Source organism: Neoarius graeffei, chromosome 25, assembly GCF_027579695.1.
Source record: "Neoarius graeffei isolate fNeoGra1 chromosome 25, fNeoGra1.pri, whole genome shotgun sequence".
In the NCBI taxonomy this organism is placed as follows: Eukaryota; Metazoa; Chordata; class Actinopteri; order Siluriformes; family Ariidae; genus Neoarius; species Neoarius graeffei.
This window is the reverse complement of record NC_083593.1, coordinates 10,862,187-10,876,803: the sequence shown is the minus strand read 5'-3', so window position 1 is coordinate 10,876,803 and position 14,617 is coordinate 10,862,187. Positions and strand designations below refer to the sequence as shown.

At 41.0% G+C, this 14,617-nt stretch overlaps 1 protein-coding gene across 1 annotated transcript; it reads left to right on the top strand.

Moving 5' to 3' along the window:
* Positions 1-3,719: 3,719 nt before the first annotated feature.
* LOC132873369 (peptidyl-prolyl cis-trans isomerase-like) lies at positions 3,720-10,642 on the top strand. Its single transcript, XM_060908859.1, has 5 exons — positions 3,720-3,864; positions 6,016-6,046; positions 6,135-6,223; positions 6,441-6,613; positions 10,054-10,642. Exons 1-5 carry the CDS (start codon positions 3,796-3,798, stop codon positions 10,184-10,186), a joined length of 495 nt encoding a protein of 164 aa, XP_060764842.1. The 5' UTR covers positions 3,720-3,795; the 3' UTR covers positions 10,187-10,642.
* The last annotated feature ends 3,975 nt before the right edge of the window (positions 10,643-14,617 follow it).

Genomic DNA, 14,617 nt, shown 5'->3' with positions numbered 1-14,617 from the left:
CGAACTGCCTACATTCAGGATGGGACAATTTGCTTTCTAAGATTTACAGTCAGGTCCATAAGTATTTGGACAGTTATGTGATTTTTGCCTCTGTACACCACCACAATGGATTTCAAATGAAGCCATCAAAACGTGATTGTAGATTTTTGGCTTCAATTCAAGGGGTTTAACAGAAATATTGCATGAACCATTTAGGAATTTTAACTTTTTTCTTTTTTTACATAGACCCTCCATTTTCACAGGCTCAAAATTAATTGGACAAACTCATCTCATCTCTCATCTCATTATCTCTAGCCGCTTTATCCTTCTACAGGGTCGCAGGCAAGCTGGAGCCTATCCCAGCTGACTATGGGCGAAAGGCGGGGTACACCCTGGACAAGTCGCCAGGTCATCACAGGGCTGACACATAGACACAGACAACCATTCACACTCACATTCACACCTACGGTCAATTTAGAGTCACCAGTTAACCTAACCTGCATGTCTTTGGACTGTGGGGGAAACCGGAGCACCCGGAGGAAACCCATGCGGACACGGGGAGAACATGCAAACTCCGCACAGAAAGGCCCTTGCCGACCACGGGGCTCGAACCTGGACCTTCTTGCTGTGAGGCGACAGCGCTAACCACTACCCCACCGTGCCACCCATTGGACAAACTAACAGTTATAAATATAAGCATGCTCAATTGGGTTGATGAGCTCTGCGTTTTAAGAACATTCCATTTCTGTACCTTAAGAAGCTCTTGGATTGTTTTCACTGTACATTTTGGGTCATTTATCCTTCTGTACTGTGAAGCGCTGTCATATCAGGTTTGCAGCATTTGACTGAATCGGAGCATAAAGTATTGCTCTGTCCACTTCAGAATCCATCCTGCTACTTCAATCAGCAGTCATGTCAACTAGAAGAGCACTTGGTAGAGTGCATACCTCTGCCAAGCCATGTATTCAGATTTACATCAAAATCGAATTAATTGTTCCTTGGCCCATGGTTCTTCAAAATTTCATCAAAATCCATTCATTACTTTTTGAGTTAAGTTGGCATGGAATGGGCAAACAAATAAACGGAGGCAAAAACATAACCACCTCCAACAAATTTGGCAGAGGTAATAAACACCAGTGGCCCAGTTCCATGAACAGCCATGCATGCTCATGTTTGGCAGATGATGTCGTTATGCATCTCTTCCCATCATTCTGACTGGTACAAGTTAATCTTGGTTTTATCTGTCCAAAGAATCTTGTTCCAGAACTGGGCAGGCTTTCAAGGAAAATCTAATCTTGCCTTTCTGTTCTTGAGCATTACCAGTGGTGTGCATCTGGAGATAAACCTACATTCATGAAGATGTCTATTGATAGTAGACTTTGATAACGATAGGCCTACATGCTCAAGAGTGTTCTTGACTTGGCTAGATAGTTTTTCTTCACCAAGGAATGAATTCTCTGATCATCCACGTTAGTTGTCTTCCAGATCTTTTTGTGTTACTGTGCTCAGTAGTGCATTCCTTCTTTTTAAGAATGTACCAAATTGTTGATTTGACCACTCAAATGTTCTGCCATCTCTCTGGTGTGTGTGTGAGAGAGATTTTAGCCTAATGATGGCCTCCATCAGAGGGATAGCACATATTGGGAATTAAGCTAAGAGAGATAAGACTGAGGCCCTGTCCACACGGCAACGGATTCGGGTGACTCCGATACAATTGCTTATCGTTTAGGCCTGGCGTCCACACGGCACCGGCGTTTTGGGTGCCCAAAACGCAATCTTTTTGAGAACGGGTTCCAGAGTGGAAAGATCTGGCAACGTTGCCGTTGTGAAGTCGTCTGGATGAGTAAAACGGATTTGTTTACGATGACGTCACAACCACATGACTGTGAGTGCTTCACGCTGGGTAGAAGTGTAACGAATATCACCAGGAAAAAGCCTTACAGAGCACTAGTGAGAGTGAAACACGAGCTTGGATATTATTATTATTATTATGTTCAGTGTTAGTTCACAGTAGTAATGCAAGAAGCAGAATAGTGACAGTAATAGTGAAGCAAAAACATGCAATTGTACAAACACTGCAGCTCTACAGCAAAATATTCATTTATAAAATGGTCTGATTCTTAACACCAGTAGTGCCAATGATCTCATTGCGATGCGATGCGAGTTGTCAAGAAATCCTATAACTTGGTTCATGAAATGCGCTTACAAAATATTTTCACTGTGAATATTTATTGTGTAATGCCTGGTGCAAAGTGAGAGAGAGAGAGAGAGAGAATAGCCCTTAGGGCAGAGTCAATCCCGCCAGCAAAAATAAGGGGGAAAAAGGAGCGATCTCACCTCTTCAGATGATGGTTTAAGTCCTACAATACATTCCTCAAAAAAGGGCGTAGAAAAGCAAATTAATCCATCAACGTGTATCATTCAATTTATTCCGGACAATGCAGAGCATGTTGGAAGGAGAATGTTGAGGATGCAGCTGCCAGGCAAACAAAAACAAGGAAGGCCAAAGAGGAGATACATGGATGTAGTGAGAGAGGACATGAAAGTGGCAGGTGTGGTAGAGAAGGATGCGGAAGACAGGGAGCGATGGAGACAAAAGATCCGCTGTGGTGACCCCTAATCGGGAGCGGCCAAAAGAAGAAGATGGCCTCCTTAAATTACTTCAAACTTCTTTGGACCACATAGAGGTGTTGAAAGTTCCCATGAACAGCTACCAAATGTAAATTCAACTCCAGACTTTTTATCTCCTTAATTTGTCATGAAATAATGAGGAAACAGGCCACAACTAGGCATGAAATGGTTTATCGGGCAATTGTCCAATTACTTTTGAGCCTATGAGAATGGAAGGACTATGTATATTAATAAAAAAAAAAAAAAAAGTAATTCCTGAAAGGTTAGTGCAAGATTTTTTGAATTAAAGCAGAAAGTGTGCATTTCAAACACATCTTAATTGCTTCATTTTAAATTAAAAAAAAATGTTCATTGTCCAAATAGTTATGGACCTGACTGTATATTGTCTTTGGTTCAGTTAGAAATACAGATTATATTTAGTATGTAATTTATTTGAGTATTAAACCAGATAACTATAAATGCTCAATAATAAACATAAATGTGATCATCTTGGGCTGTGATTTCTATCACTGGAACATCACACACTCCCAGCACTGGAACCCCAAACGGGTGAGTCACAGGTCACCGTTAAACTATCAGGTTCCTTTACTCTGTAATATCACAATCATGGAAAAATACAAAATACTATCAGTCAGTATTTTACAAAGTCCAGGGAACAAAAACCTCTAACAACTTCCATAACTCTCCCCCCCCAGGCAACCATTTCTTAATTGCTTTATTGTTCTTATTTTAATCTATACTGACACAACAAACAAGTGACTTTTCCTGATTCATAACCAGCCACTCTCCCCACTGGTCTGTTCCATAATGGCGAACTTAATCCCTGGCCGCCGCCCTGACGCCATGACACCACGTCACTAACCGCGCGAATACAGACACCCACCCACTTGCTTTCGCACAAAGCTTATTGGCTCAAATTTAGTTTCGTCATTGATGCTAAGTGAAATGGCCCAATCGTAAGAAAGCTCGTGATAATTGGAGCTTTGTGGTAAAACGATACAGTATCTCAGACTCTGATTGAATGTACTGCCTGTCAATCAAGAGCTCGTGTCTAAATATGTTCCAATAGGAAACGGCTTCCGTACTGCTTCTATATATTCAAGTTTTTGCTTGCAGATCGGTCTCCTACATCCTGTTCACGGTTTCTCGTATTAGTGCTGGAGAGTAGAGCACGTTTCTGTCGACATGGCCAACCCTAGAGTGTTTTTTGATATCACTGTTGATGGGAAAAATATAGGAAGGATTGTGATGGAGGTGAGGAAATGAAAATGACTGGTTAAGTTTTGCTTAAATATGACTAACTGTTTGAAACAGACTGGGTAGTATGGTACAGTTACTCATGTTGTTCCTTGTACTGTAGCAAAGCTTAAGCTCAGACTATTCTGTAAGCATAAAACTGTACACACCTGCATATTTATTATAGTAATATATGGATTTTTTTTTTAAATTTATTTTATTTTTTTGTAAGGCGCTGCAGAGAAAATAGATGCTGCGTATTTTGTCGGATTGAAAATGATCACGTGCTCCAAGATAAAAGACGAGTCAAGTTTCCTAATGGAGCTTTTTTTTTTTTTTTAGAAATTAGACGCCATCTTTATTTCCCTCCTGGCTTAAAGGTGCCATTTTGAATTGCTGTTGAGCATCATATTGGCATATTTGGCTAAAAGTTGTTCGCGTTATAGTCGTTTTTCTGATGTTAAACTTTATTTTTCATGGGTGGCATTAAATTTTTTTTTTTAATTATTCGCAGGCATAACTGATTTCTCATGCCCGTGCACGACTTTTTATTTAATTGTGTATAAATAGGATTTACTAAAATGGTACTCAAGCTGGTTATTTTCAGTACAAGTCTACAGGAATGCTCTAAAAGGGCTAAAACCTTCACCAGCCGTAGAGATTAGTGTAATGAAGCAGGAGTTGTGTGTGTGTGTGTGTGTGTGTGTAAAAAAAAAAACAAAAAACTCGGCCTCATTGTTCTCACGTGGCCGAAAACGAGACTTCAAAAGAGTTGAGGGAAGAGCAGCGAGTCAATCCGCCATTTTGGTTTTTTTCCCTAATAGTAGAGATGTTTTCGCAACAAAAAACCGTATCTTTTAATGCTCAGATGTAGTTATTTAATGGGTTTGGGTTTGTTTGTCTGTACTGAAGAAAATTAACTGATAATGTGAGGTGAAAGATTGTAGAAACCGCTTCCTCTGTCGCTGAAGAGATTCCGCTTCACGGATCCCAAAGCGACGGTCACTGGCTCGGTGTTTCTCAGCTTAATTAAGAAAAACATGAGGCTATATCTGTGTAATATACCCACATTCAATAGTGTGGTGTGGAGAGGTTTGTGTGAGTTTTTTTTTTTTTTTTTTGAGGATATTTCAGAAAGCCGAGCCGTGGGAGGGTGAGGGCTTCCGCGGTTAATGGAAAATTACTGGGCAGGACCGCTTTCTGGAAACCGGAGCCGGTGTGTGAGAAAAGGTCGCCTTTTTTTAAGGGCTTAATTGAAAACTATTAGCAATCAAACTAGCTAAAACGAGTATCAAATCTATCTCGATAAGTTATTTAACTGAAATGCATTTAATGTCGCTTAGGCGTGACTCGAATCTTTCCGCTGAGTCATCTCGGCAGACTCGACTCACGTTTCGAGGTGCCACTTTGAAATGACTCCGCTAAGATTTACATCCAGATGCTGGGTAAGCGGATACAGCAGGCACGTTAACGCAAGAGTTTCTTTTCGTCCACAGTTACCGGCTTTGCATTTGACTTTACGACTGGTCTTTAAACAAATCCAGTGGAAATGAGTTGGAGGCTGAAGTGTTGCTTCGAATTTGACTCGTTGAAGTGTGAGAGATCCGGACATTACTGTTGTAGCCGACAGGGGGCGCACTACTGTAATCGCCGCTCCTTTGAAGCCGCATGTCATTAGAGAAGCAGAAAAGCGCACTCACGTGTACCACCGCAGGAGGGAGCAGTGCGTTATATTTACTGCTGCATGTACTTTTTCCAGTAAATTGTACTTGCAGGAGTAATTAATGCATAAAGCATACCTTTCACGCTTATGAGTACGTTAAGTTAAATACTTGTAGTCTAACTGAAGGATGCATGCTGAGTTTTTAATCCCCTGGTCATTAAATGGATAACATTTCAGTCTTGTGCTTCTTGCAGGTTCAAAGCATTTATTGGTAAAATGCTTTAATTGCACTTGGACCTGCAGTGATAAGTCTATGTAAATATTTGGGTTAAAATGTAGCTTTGCCTGCATGACTTGCACTGGTTTAATGTGTGATCAGTGGGTGTGTCCCACTTTTAGTAATGGCTTTAAAGTGAGTTTGTGCACTAATGTTGTTGAATTGGTTCATGGTCCAGTGAGTTTCTATCTTGGTGGAATCCTGATCTTTCTTCCTTTTTGTTTCTCAGTTGAGAGCTGATGCGGTCCCAAAGACTGCTGGTGAGTATTTTCTTTGTTGGTTTATTTCTCCTGTGAGTTAATTTTTATTTTTAAAAAAAGTGAACATTTCTTGTGAAATTCTACACAGAGAACTTTCGAGCTCTGTGCACTGGAGAGAAGGGTTTCGGCTACAAAGGCTCTGGCTTCCACCGTGTCATCCCAGGATTCATGTGTCAGGTAAGATCCCACACACCTAACCCAAGTTTATTGGGATGGTTTTAATACCTGAACATTAAACTGTTTGGGCCAGAGTTTCCCAAAAGTGTCATGGTGCAAAAATCGTTGTTAAATGCTAGTGAGCTGCAAAGTGAATGCTCTCTTGGTTAAGAGGCTTTTGGGAAACCCACCCCCAGTTTGTTGACTGGATCTGAATTGCTGTTGCAAATCCTTTTAGGGTGGTGACTTCACGAGACACAATGGAACTGGTGGAAGGTCCATCTATGGTGAGAAGTTTGCAGATGAGAACTTCACTCTGAGGCACACGTCCCCTGGCACCCTGTCCATGGCTAATGCGGGACCCAACACCAATGGCTCACAGTTCTTCATCTGCACTGCGAAAACCTCCTGGTGAGCCCTGTTTCAGTTTTTTCACTTGCACATTTTCCTTTGTGTGTCAGATGCAATATGACTTGATGCTCTTAATATGCAGTGTTTTGGTCTAGGGTGGTTAATTGACAATTGCTTGTTTGGAAGGAAGAATTACTCAAGAGTTCTCAACTAAGGAATAAATGGTTAGTGAGTAGGTCTCCTTTTAACTGTAAGGGCCCGTTATGATCAAATCTTGCATTGTTTCTGAAAGCATGGTGAAGTGGAGTATGGTGTAGGATCACTTCATTTTTAAATGAAAAGGTGGCTTGTAACCACACACGGCTTGGATTTAATAAGTCTTTGTACATGTAAAAAGCCAAGGTCCAACCTTATTGACAGCTGAAGTTTATCATGGATTCCAACTGTTACATTGGCTTGGAGGAACTGTGACAGGCAAGTTAATGAAATCAAAGTGATCTTATTTTAGACGTGATGCCATAAGTATGGTTAACAGTGCAGGTTTCTGTGGACTAATGAATTGTCAAGCCAGGATATGGCATCTCATTCAGAGATGCAAGGACTTGATGGTAACAAATCCCATCCACGCTCCTTGGTCTTTATTCACTGATGCACACCACAATCTGTGTGAGCCAATGAATTGCATTCCTGCTTTTTAAGTATCTAGAGCAGGGGTGGCCAACCAGTCGGAGCCCAAGAGCCACAATTCTTACTGTGTTACGGCAAAGAGCCACATCGGCACATGAACATGGGCACACGAATATTACCCTTCCTTCTGCGCGCGCAGACACACACAGCCACATTGATGTCACACTCCAACTTAACCAATGCCCCACACCAACATGATAATGATACATTTACTGCCGTACCAAGACCACAGGCCAGTCATTTTCAACAGTGGCGACTGGTGAAGAAAATTGTAGGTGGGGCACAAAGGCAGACATTGTTTACATGTGGGGATTCCCCCCATTGGGGGGGTTCCGGGGGGCCTCCCCCGAAAAATTTTGGATTTCTTAGATGCAATTTCCTGTATTCTAGTGCATTTTGGAGTTACCTGTTTAACATCGAAAATGCAAAAGCCATTTTGATTCAGCTTGAATTCTCAATTGCATGACCTGCACAAGACCTGCATTCAAATAAATAAGTATTCAAATAAATACAGTCAGTTGGAAAATGGAAATTACAAAGTGCTAATTTAATTTCCTCGAACAGTACAAGCTCTATAGGCACTGGGAACAGTGATCAGTGCAAGTGCAAATATAGATAAAATATAATACAATGCTCAAATTTTTGAAAGAACACACATGCGCGCGCGTGCACAAATTGATAACTGGAAAACAAATGAACAAATACATAATGTATATACACTACATGCCAAAAGTTTGGACACACCTTCTCATTCAATGTGTTCTGTGTTCTCATGACTATTTACACTTGCAGTATACTCTACTCTCACTCAAGGCGTCAAAACTGAATGAGCACTCACCCACTACTCAGGCTTGCGCGTGCCCACTGCGTATCCCAAGCCTCAGCAGCAGGGATAGTACAATACTCACACGCGCAGTTAGCATCACAAACGGTCACCTGCTACTTCAATGAGAAGGTATGTTCAAACTTTTGGCATGTAGTGTATCTGAATTCATCAGCACACATTCACATACTCAAATGTACACACATATACACACACAGCAGCAGAAGTGCTACTTGTAGGGGAATTTAGCATATCTCACGCACCTGTGCATTTGTCATGATGTGAAAATACCGTAATGAAACCAAGCGAAGCACCTTTAATAAAATAACCGTAATTAACTGCAGTGAAGCGAAAACGCACATAAAACCACAAACGAACACCAACTTGGACGTGAAGGTGAGAGCCGCATGACACCAGGCAAAGAGCCGCATGCGGCTCGGCCACCTATGATCTAGAGTGTAAATCGCTATGAAGTGTTGTAAACAGACATGTTATAAATGAGACCATCAATGATGGCGCTCACTCTAGCCCTGTATAGTCCAGAAGTAGCAACCTAAAGTGGGCTACCTTGTGCAATAATTGCTGCAAGCTATATGCACCCTAAAAATATTTGCCAGAAAGATCTAAAATGATGAGGAATTGATGGAAGCTTTTTTTTTAACTGCTCATTAAGGCTTAACTAGTCCATAACTTCATAATTGTATTTAAGCAAATCTGGGTAGAAGTTAGGAGCACCTAGATGCTTCTACCTTCATGCCAGAAAGAATCAAAATCAGAAGAAACAATCGTCTGGAAACTGTTCGTTAGGGCTTAATTACTCCGTCTTTAATTGCAATATGCAAATTTGGGTAGAAGCTATGCACCCCAGGCAGACCTACCTTCCTGCCAAAAAGAATGATCAGTGAAGACTTGAGAGAAGCGATTTTCATGAAATGTGGACAATGGAAGGACGCAATGGATGAGCTAATGTGCTGCTGCAGTTATTAACTTTTCTCTATTGTATGTGGGAATGGTTTGAGGATTAAAATTTACACAACTGGTCTCTAGTATTCTCTTGAGCTTCTCAATTTGGGTTGGTTGTTGCCAAACTGCATCATAGCGTGTTACTGTAAAGTTGTCTGGACTTCAACATTGCCAATGATCATGCAGCTGAGATGTGGATGATTTTTTCCACCTTTTATTGGATAGGACAGTGTAGAGACAGGAAATGAGCAGGAGAGAGAGGGGGCAGGATCAGGAAATGACCTCAGGTTGGAATCGAACCTGGGTCCCTGGATTTATGGTATGGCGCCTTATCCACCTGAGCCACGATGCCCTGGAGATGTGGACTCTTGTAGAAAATGAGTGATCTGACTTTTTTTGGTCTGAACATGCTGTTATGAAGTCCTGATGCTGGATAATCCATAAATACTCAAAACATCTAGCAGAAACTTGTAGCATGTCGGCTATGTGACTTCCTGCAAACTGTTGCTGTAGAAACCGTTAGGTGCACTTTATTGTAAATCAGTGTATTTTTGCTGCTGTGATGGAAAATAAACAGACTTGAGAATACAAGAGTGCTGTGGTGTAAGTGGAAGTTTGTAAAAGCCAAAATTCAGTGCTATGCATGTGGCACGAAGAATAAAATTTGATGGGTGCCAGTAGGTGTATGTAAAGCTTTAGTGGACAGGACCTTGCATGAGTCAGGCACAATCTTGTTTGCAGTTATGGGTCGTAAGAACTACTAAAACAGTTGGGGGGGCGGGGGAGTGAATTCTGTATTAAATTAGTCTCGTCTCTTTAAAATGCCCATTTTTATCAAATATTCAAACCAGCCCATCTGACACTAGCCATGCTGCAATCAAAGAAATTCATCATAACTACAACTTTGGGGGGGATATTATCTTGAGCATTAACTATTTCATGCCTTGTGCTGCTGCTATTTATTAAATGGTGTGTATTGGTCTTTCTCAGTAAAGTAAAGCTCTTTTTATGCTCTTTCTTTTAACAGGCTCGATGGCAAGCACGTTGTGTTTGGGAGTGTTGTTGAGGGCATGGATGTCGTCAGAGCTATAGAAAGCAAAGGAAATGACAAGGGCACTTGCTCTTCCAAGATCACCATTGCTGATTGTGGCCAACTTTAAATACCACTCAACACCTAGCTTCAGTCTTGTGCATTCCTTTCCCTTTAATTTTCTTTTTCATTCTTATCAAAACAATTGTGCATCAACCATGTTTTTGTTAACATCCATACTTTTGTTAAACAGATGTTCTATTTAAAGGCAGAACAAGAACCTCTTCCACTTTCCATCTGTTTTATTGTGATTGCCTCAGGCATTAAATGAGGTTCCCCCTTGATTTTGGAAATGGTGCTGCTGCAGATTGACTCTAGCAAGCAGCTGGTAATGGCATTAGCAAATTAAAAAAAAAAAAATTCATTGACATTTGTAGGGGAGATATTTAACAATTTTTGGAAGCTTAGAGTTCTAGTTGGGAGGTTTAGTGGAAATAAAAGCTGTAATTAAGAGAAGGAAATCAATATGCTCACTGTATGCTCAAGAGGAAAATACATTCTAAAAATAAATTGTAACTTTTTTCTACAGAGACTTTAGTGTCTAGATCAGCACCTGGAAAAGTTGGTGTGGGTTTTTTGTTTAACTAACTCTTGCTTCAAGTGGGACACATTTGAATGCGACTGTTGCCAATCTCCATGCTTGCCTTAGTGTCTTGTAATTTACAAATCTAGACTTCCTGTTGTGGAAAGCTTGTTGGAGTATTTGCTTGTGCTGGTTATTTGCCACCTGTTCATCCAATATACTGCTGATTTACTTGATGGGAGGATGGTTTGCTGCACATGGGACATACACATGTACCTTAACAGACACCTGCAGTGGAGGAACAAGATCAGAAGTGCAACAGTTAATACAAAGACTCAAAGTGAAGTACAGTGAGTGAAATACCAAACTGTAGGAGGAAGGCATTTACCAAGTCTTATTTTACATCATGTTTGATGAGACAATTATAGTTGCTGAGATCAATTATTTCTTACCCTCAGGCTCCCAGTCTCAACCTATACTGAGTGTATTTTGAAGTCTTGATATTGCCTTTACTGAGAAACTGATCTAGGACTTTGAAATATTTATCCAAAATGAAGAATGCCACCAAACCTGATGCCTTTATTTCATGAGCATATGCTACCCAAAATGTTAAGCCTACCTAGACACACGCACAGTAAGTGAACACAGGATGATGCATGGAGAACTGAAAAACGCAATGCCTCAATCATGAAGTGGCAGAAGCATGAAAAGAGCCTGGTGAAGGACCTAACTAATCATAACTTAAAAATGGGTAATATGTTTTTCTTTAAGTAAAACTCGAAACCTAACGACATTCTTTTACTTCCAGCAAGTCTAGCGGTTTTTTTTTTTTAATTTATCAAAGAAAGCTATTGGAGTAATGTATATAATGTAAACACACTATGTGCAGAAACAGGCCCTGATTCAGGCCCTGCAGACTACTGGAGACCGCCATCACTAACCACACGCTTTTGCATAAAGCTTATTGGCTCAAATTTAGTTCCGTCATTGATGCCAAGTGAAATGGCCCAATCATAAAGCTCGTGATAATTGGAGCCCTGTGGTTAAACTAGACGCTGATTGGCTGTACTGCCTGTCAGTCAAAGGCTCCTGTAGTGCTTGGGGTTCGCGTGACGTCACATCCGCCTAATTAGTTATTCAAAGCTAACTGGTGGTCTACTAAAGCTCAGTTGATAGTGTATTACTCGTATGAAAAATACCTTACACCTCAGGTTTCCTGTGAATTAATAATAAAAAAAACGAACACAGGATTTTACAAAAAGACATCAAGAAAGGTGGTTTTTGAGTCTCGGAGAAGTCGAAGCGTGGTGAAGTTTGCAGTGATCACTTCTTCGTGAAAGGTTTGTATTTCCCTCTCAGCCATGTCCTTAGTGTTTTCAAGTGCTTGTTTTGCCGTGTGTTATTACCTCGTCCGCTACTGAGTATTGTTTTCGGTCGGGGTGTTTTTTTTTTTTAAAGCAACATTATGGGAAAACTTTTTTTTTTATAGTGTGGGAGAGTCAGCCCCCCCCCCCCCCCCCAGAGAACAAATAAAGTCAAGTCAACTTTATTGTCAAATATGCTACACATGCTCGACATACAGCACAGATGAAATATCAGTCCTCTCTGACCCACGGTGCAAACTGGCAATGCAATAAATAAAAATAGAATAATTGAAAAAACAAACAATATAAACAGTATAAACACTAGATAGGAATTAAGCCCTATTCGCACGGGGTTAGTATTACCTGTGAACCTCTGGCAATTTGTAATAATTGCAGAGAATGTCTGAGATGTCAGTCCCGTGTGAATGCGCCATGTCTGTAATTTGTAAAGTAATAATTCCGCCGCAAATTACCTACTATATTTTGTCAAACACAGACGTCCAGTGACAATACTAGTCCCGTGCGAATACGCATGTCCGTGTTTGTTGTTGTAATTGCGCGCGTTTTATATCTTTTCCGGTTACTGGAGTAGGCTAATGGAGGCTACGGTTGACATTTTCATGAGTACTGTTTTAGGGGCAAGTGGTAGTCGTGCCCCATACCACACTACATGGAATCCGCTTCCCAAAAACAGCAAGAAATCCAAGAGGAGAGCTCGGAGATTTTTGACCTGGATGACTTGTGTGGCTGCTTCCGGTAAGGAACATTTTTAATATTTCATAGCTATAGCCAGGCCATATCCTCCATGGACTAGGGATGGCGAAAATTAAAAAAAATCTTGACCGACCACCGAGCCTCATTAGCCGGTTAAAGTCAGTTAACCTATGAGTTTAAACAGGGATGCAAACGGCGCGCCTTTTTCACGGCTCATGCAGATCCGATTTTTTTGGGGGGAGGGGCGTTGGAGTGTCTGAATAATTTCATCAGAGTAAATTCTGTATTAAAATTACTACGTAAGCAAATGCCGTTACAGTCCATGAAAAAGTCGGCATCTGCGCCTTTAGTTTGTGTGGAGAGATATGATCTGCAATAACATGCATTGTTGGCTACAGACCGAAACATACTTTCAGAATGCACTGGCCAAGGCAGGACTAAACTCCATGTGCCTTCTAATAATTTTTTTAAAAAACAGTAATTTGTAAGCTAAAAAGCCTGTGTCTACACTTTTTTTTCGCCGAGTGGCAGCGGGAGGGCGGGACATGACTGAATGGGTGTTTCTGATTTGTCAGCTGTCTTTAACTGTTGCGGGAGGGCGGGACATGACTGAATGGGTGTTTCTGATTTGTCAGCTGTCTTTAACTGGGGCGGGAGGGCGGGACATGACTGAATGGGTGTTTCTGATTTGTCAGCTGTCTTTAACTGGGGCGGGACATGACTGAATGGGTGTTTCTGAAGTACAGGATGTTACGACATATCCGGTCGTGATGTCTGTAAATTGAGTAAATTACGGACTTTGCTTATCCCGTGCGAATGCAAGGGATTTATTTAACACAGAGGTTGGGTGGGAATTTACAAATTACTATAGGTTCACAGGTAATACTAATCCCGTGCGAATAGGGCTTTAGACAGACTAAACACTCAAACGATATAAACAGAATAAATAAACAGTAGATAAGAACAGGACAGACTAAACACTCAGACAATATAAACAGTATAAAACACTAGATATGAACTAGACCAGGGCTTTTCAAAGTGTGGGGCGCACCTCCCCTAGGGGGCACCAGAGTTCTTCAGGGGGGGCGCAACGTGAGGAAACATAAACCAGAATAAGTTACTATTGCGGACATTTAGCGAACTTCAGCTAGCCTTTGCCAGAGACAAAATAGACCGATTTTTAGTACCTAAAGCTACAGTGAGCGAGGAGACGGAGTCTGGGCCAAGCAAAAAAGCAGACCCTCCAGGATTTCGCGATGTTGCGATTTGCAACTTCAACACAAATTCAACCAATCCCCGCGAATTCAGGGCGGTGTTGCAATTCTATCCAATCACCGCAACCTTCCCGCAAATTTGACCAATCGTTGGCGTCGTCTTGAGGTGACGTCGACAAACTACCTTCTGTCTTACTTCCGTGTATACGTTCAAGAGAAGCAGCATGCGCGCAGTGTTGCCAGATTGGGCGGTTTCAAGTGCATTTTGGTGGGTTTTGAACATATTTTGGGTTGGAAAACGTCAGCAGTATCTGGCAACACTTCATGTGCGAGTCGGTGTTTATATAGGCTTAAATTCTGTTACTGAAAGTGTGTTATGTTTACAGTGAAGGACTGTGCGCACTATTTTTTTTAAATTTTTTTTTTTTAAAACTTACTTAATACAAGAAATTAATGGATGCCAACATTTTTGCCAAAATGGTATTTTATTTTCCATTGTTTAGGCAGCTTCAGCATCATACTGTGATTCTGTTCAAATTGTTTTTTTTTTTTTCTTCTATGAAGCCTGAGCCATTTATTTTATTAGTTTATAATTTTTGTTTAATTTAGTCTTCAGGAGAGACTGCCTGCACACAGTACTAGTATTAATAGTTTTTTTTTTTTCTTTACATGAAAGCTGAGGCATT

Bases quoted from the DNA above. Each gene is read 5' to 3' on its own strand.
- LOC132873369 (XM_060908859.1), top strand. From the start codon at position 3,796: ATGGCCAACCCTAGAGTGTTTTTTGATATCACTGTTGATGGGAAAAAT. The intron at 3,865-6,015 runs GTGAGGAAATGA...TTTGTTTCTCAG, and splicing joins TAGGAAGGATTGTGATGGAG to TTGAGAGCTGATGCGGTCCC. The intron at 6,224-6,440 runs GTAAGATCCCAC...AAATCCTTTTAG, and splicing joins TCCCAGGATTCATGTGTCAG to GGTGGTGACTTCACGAGACA.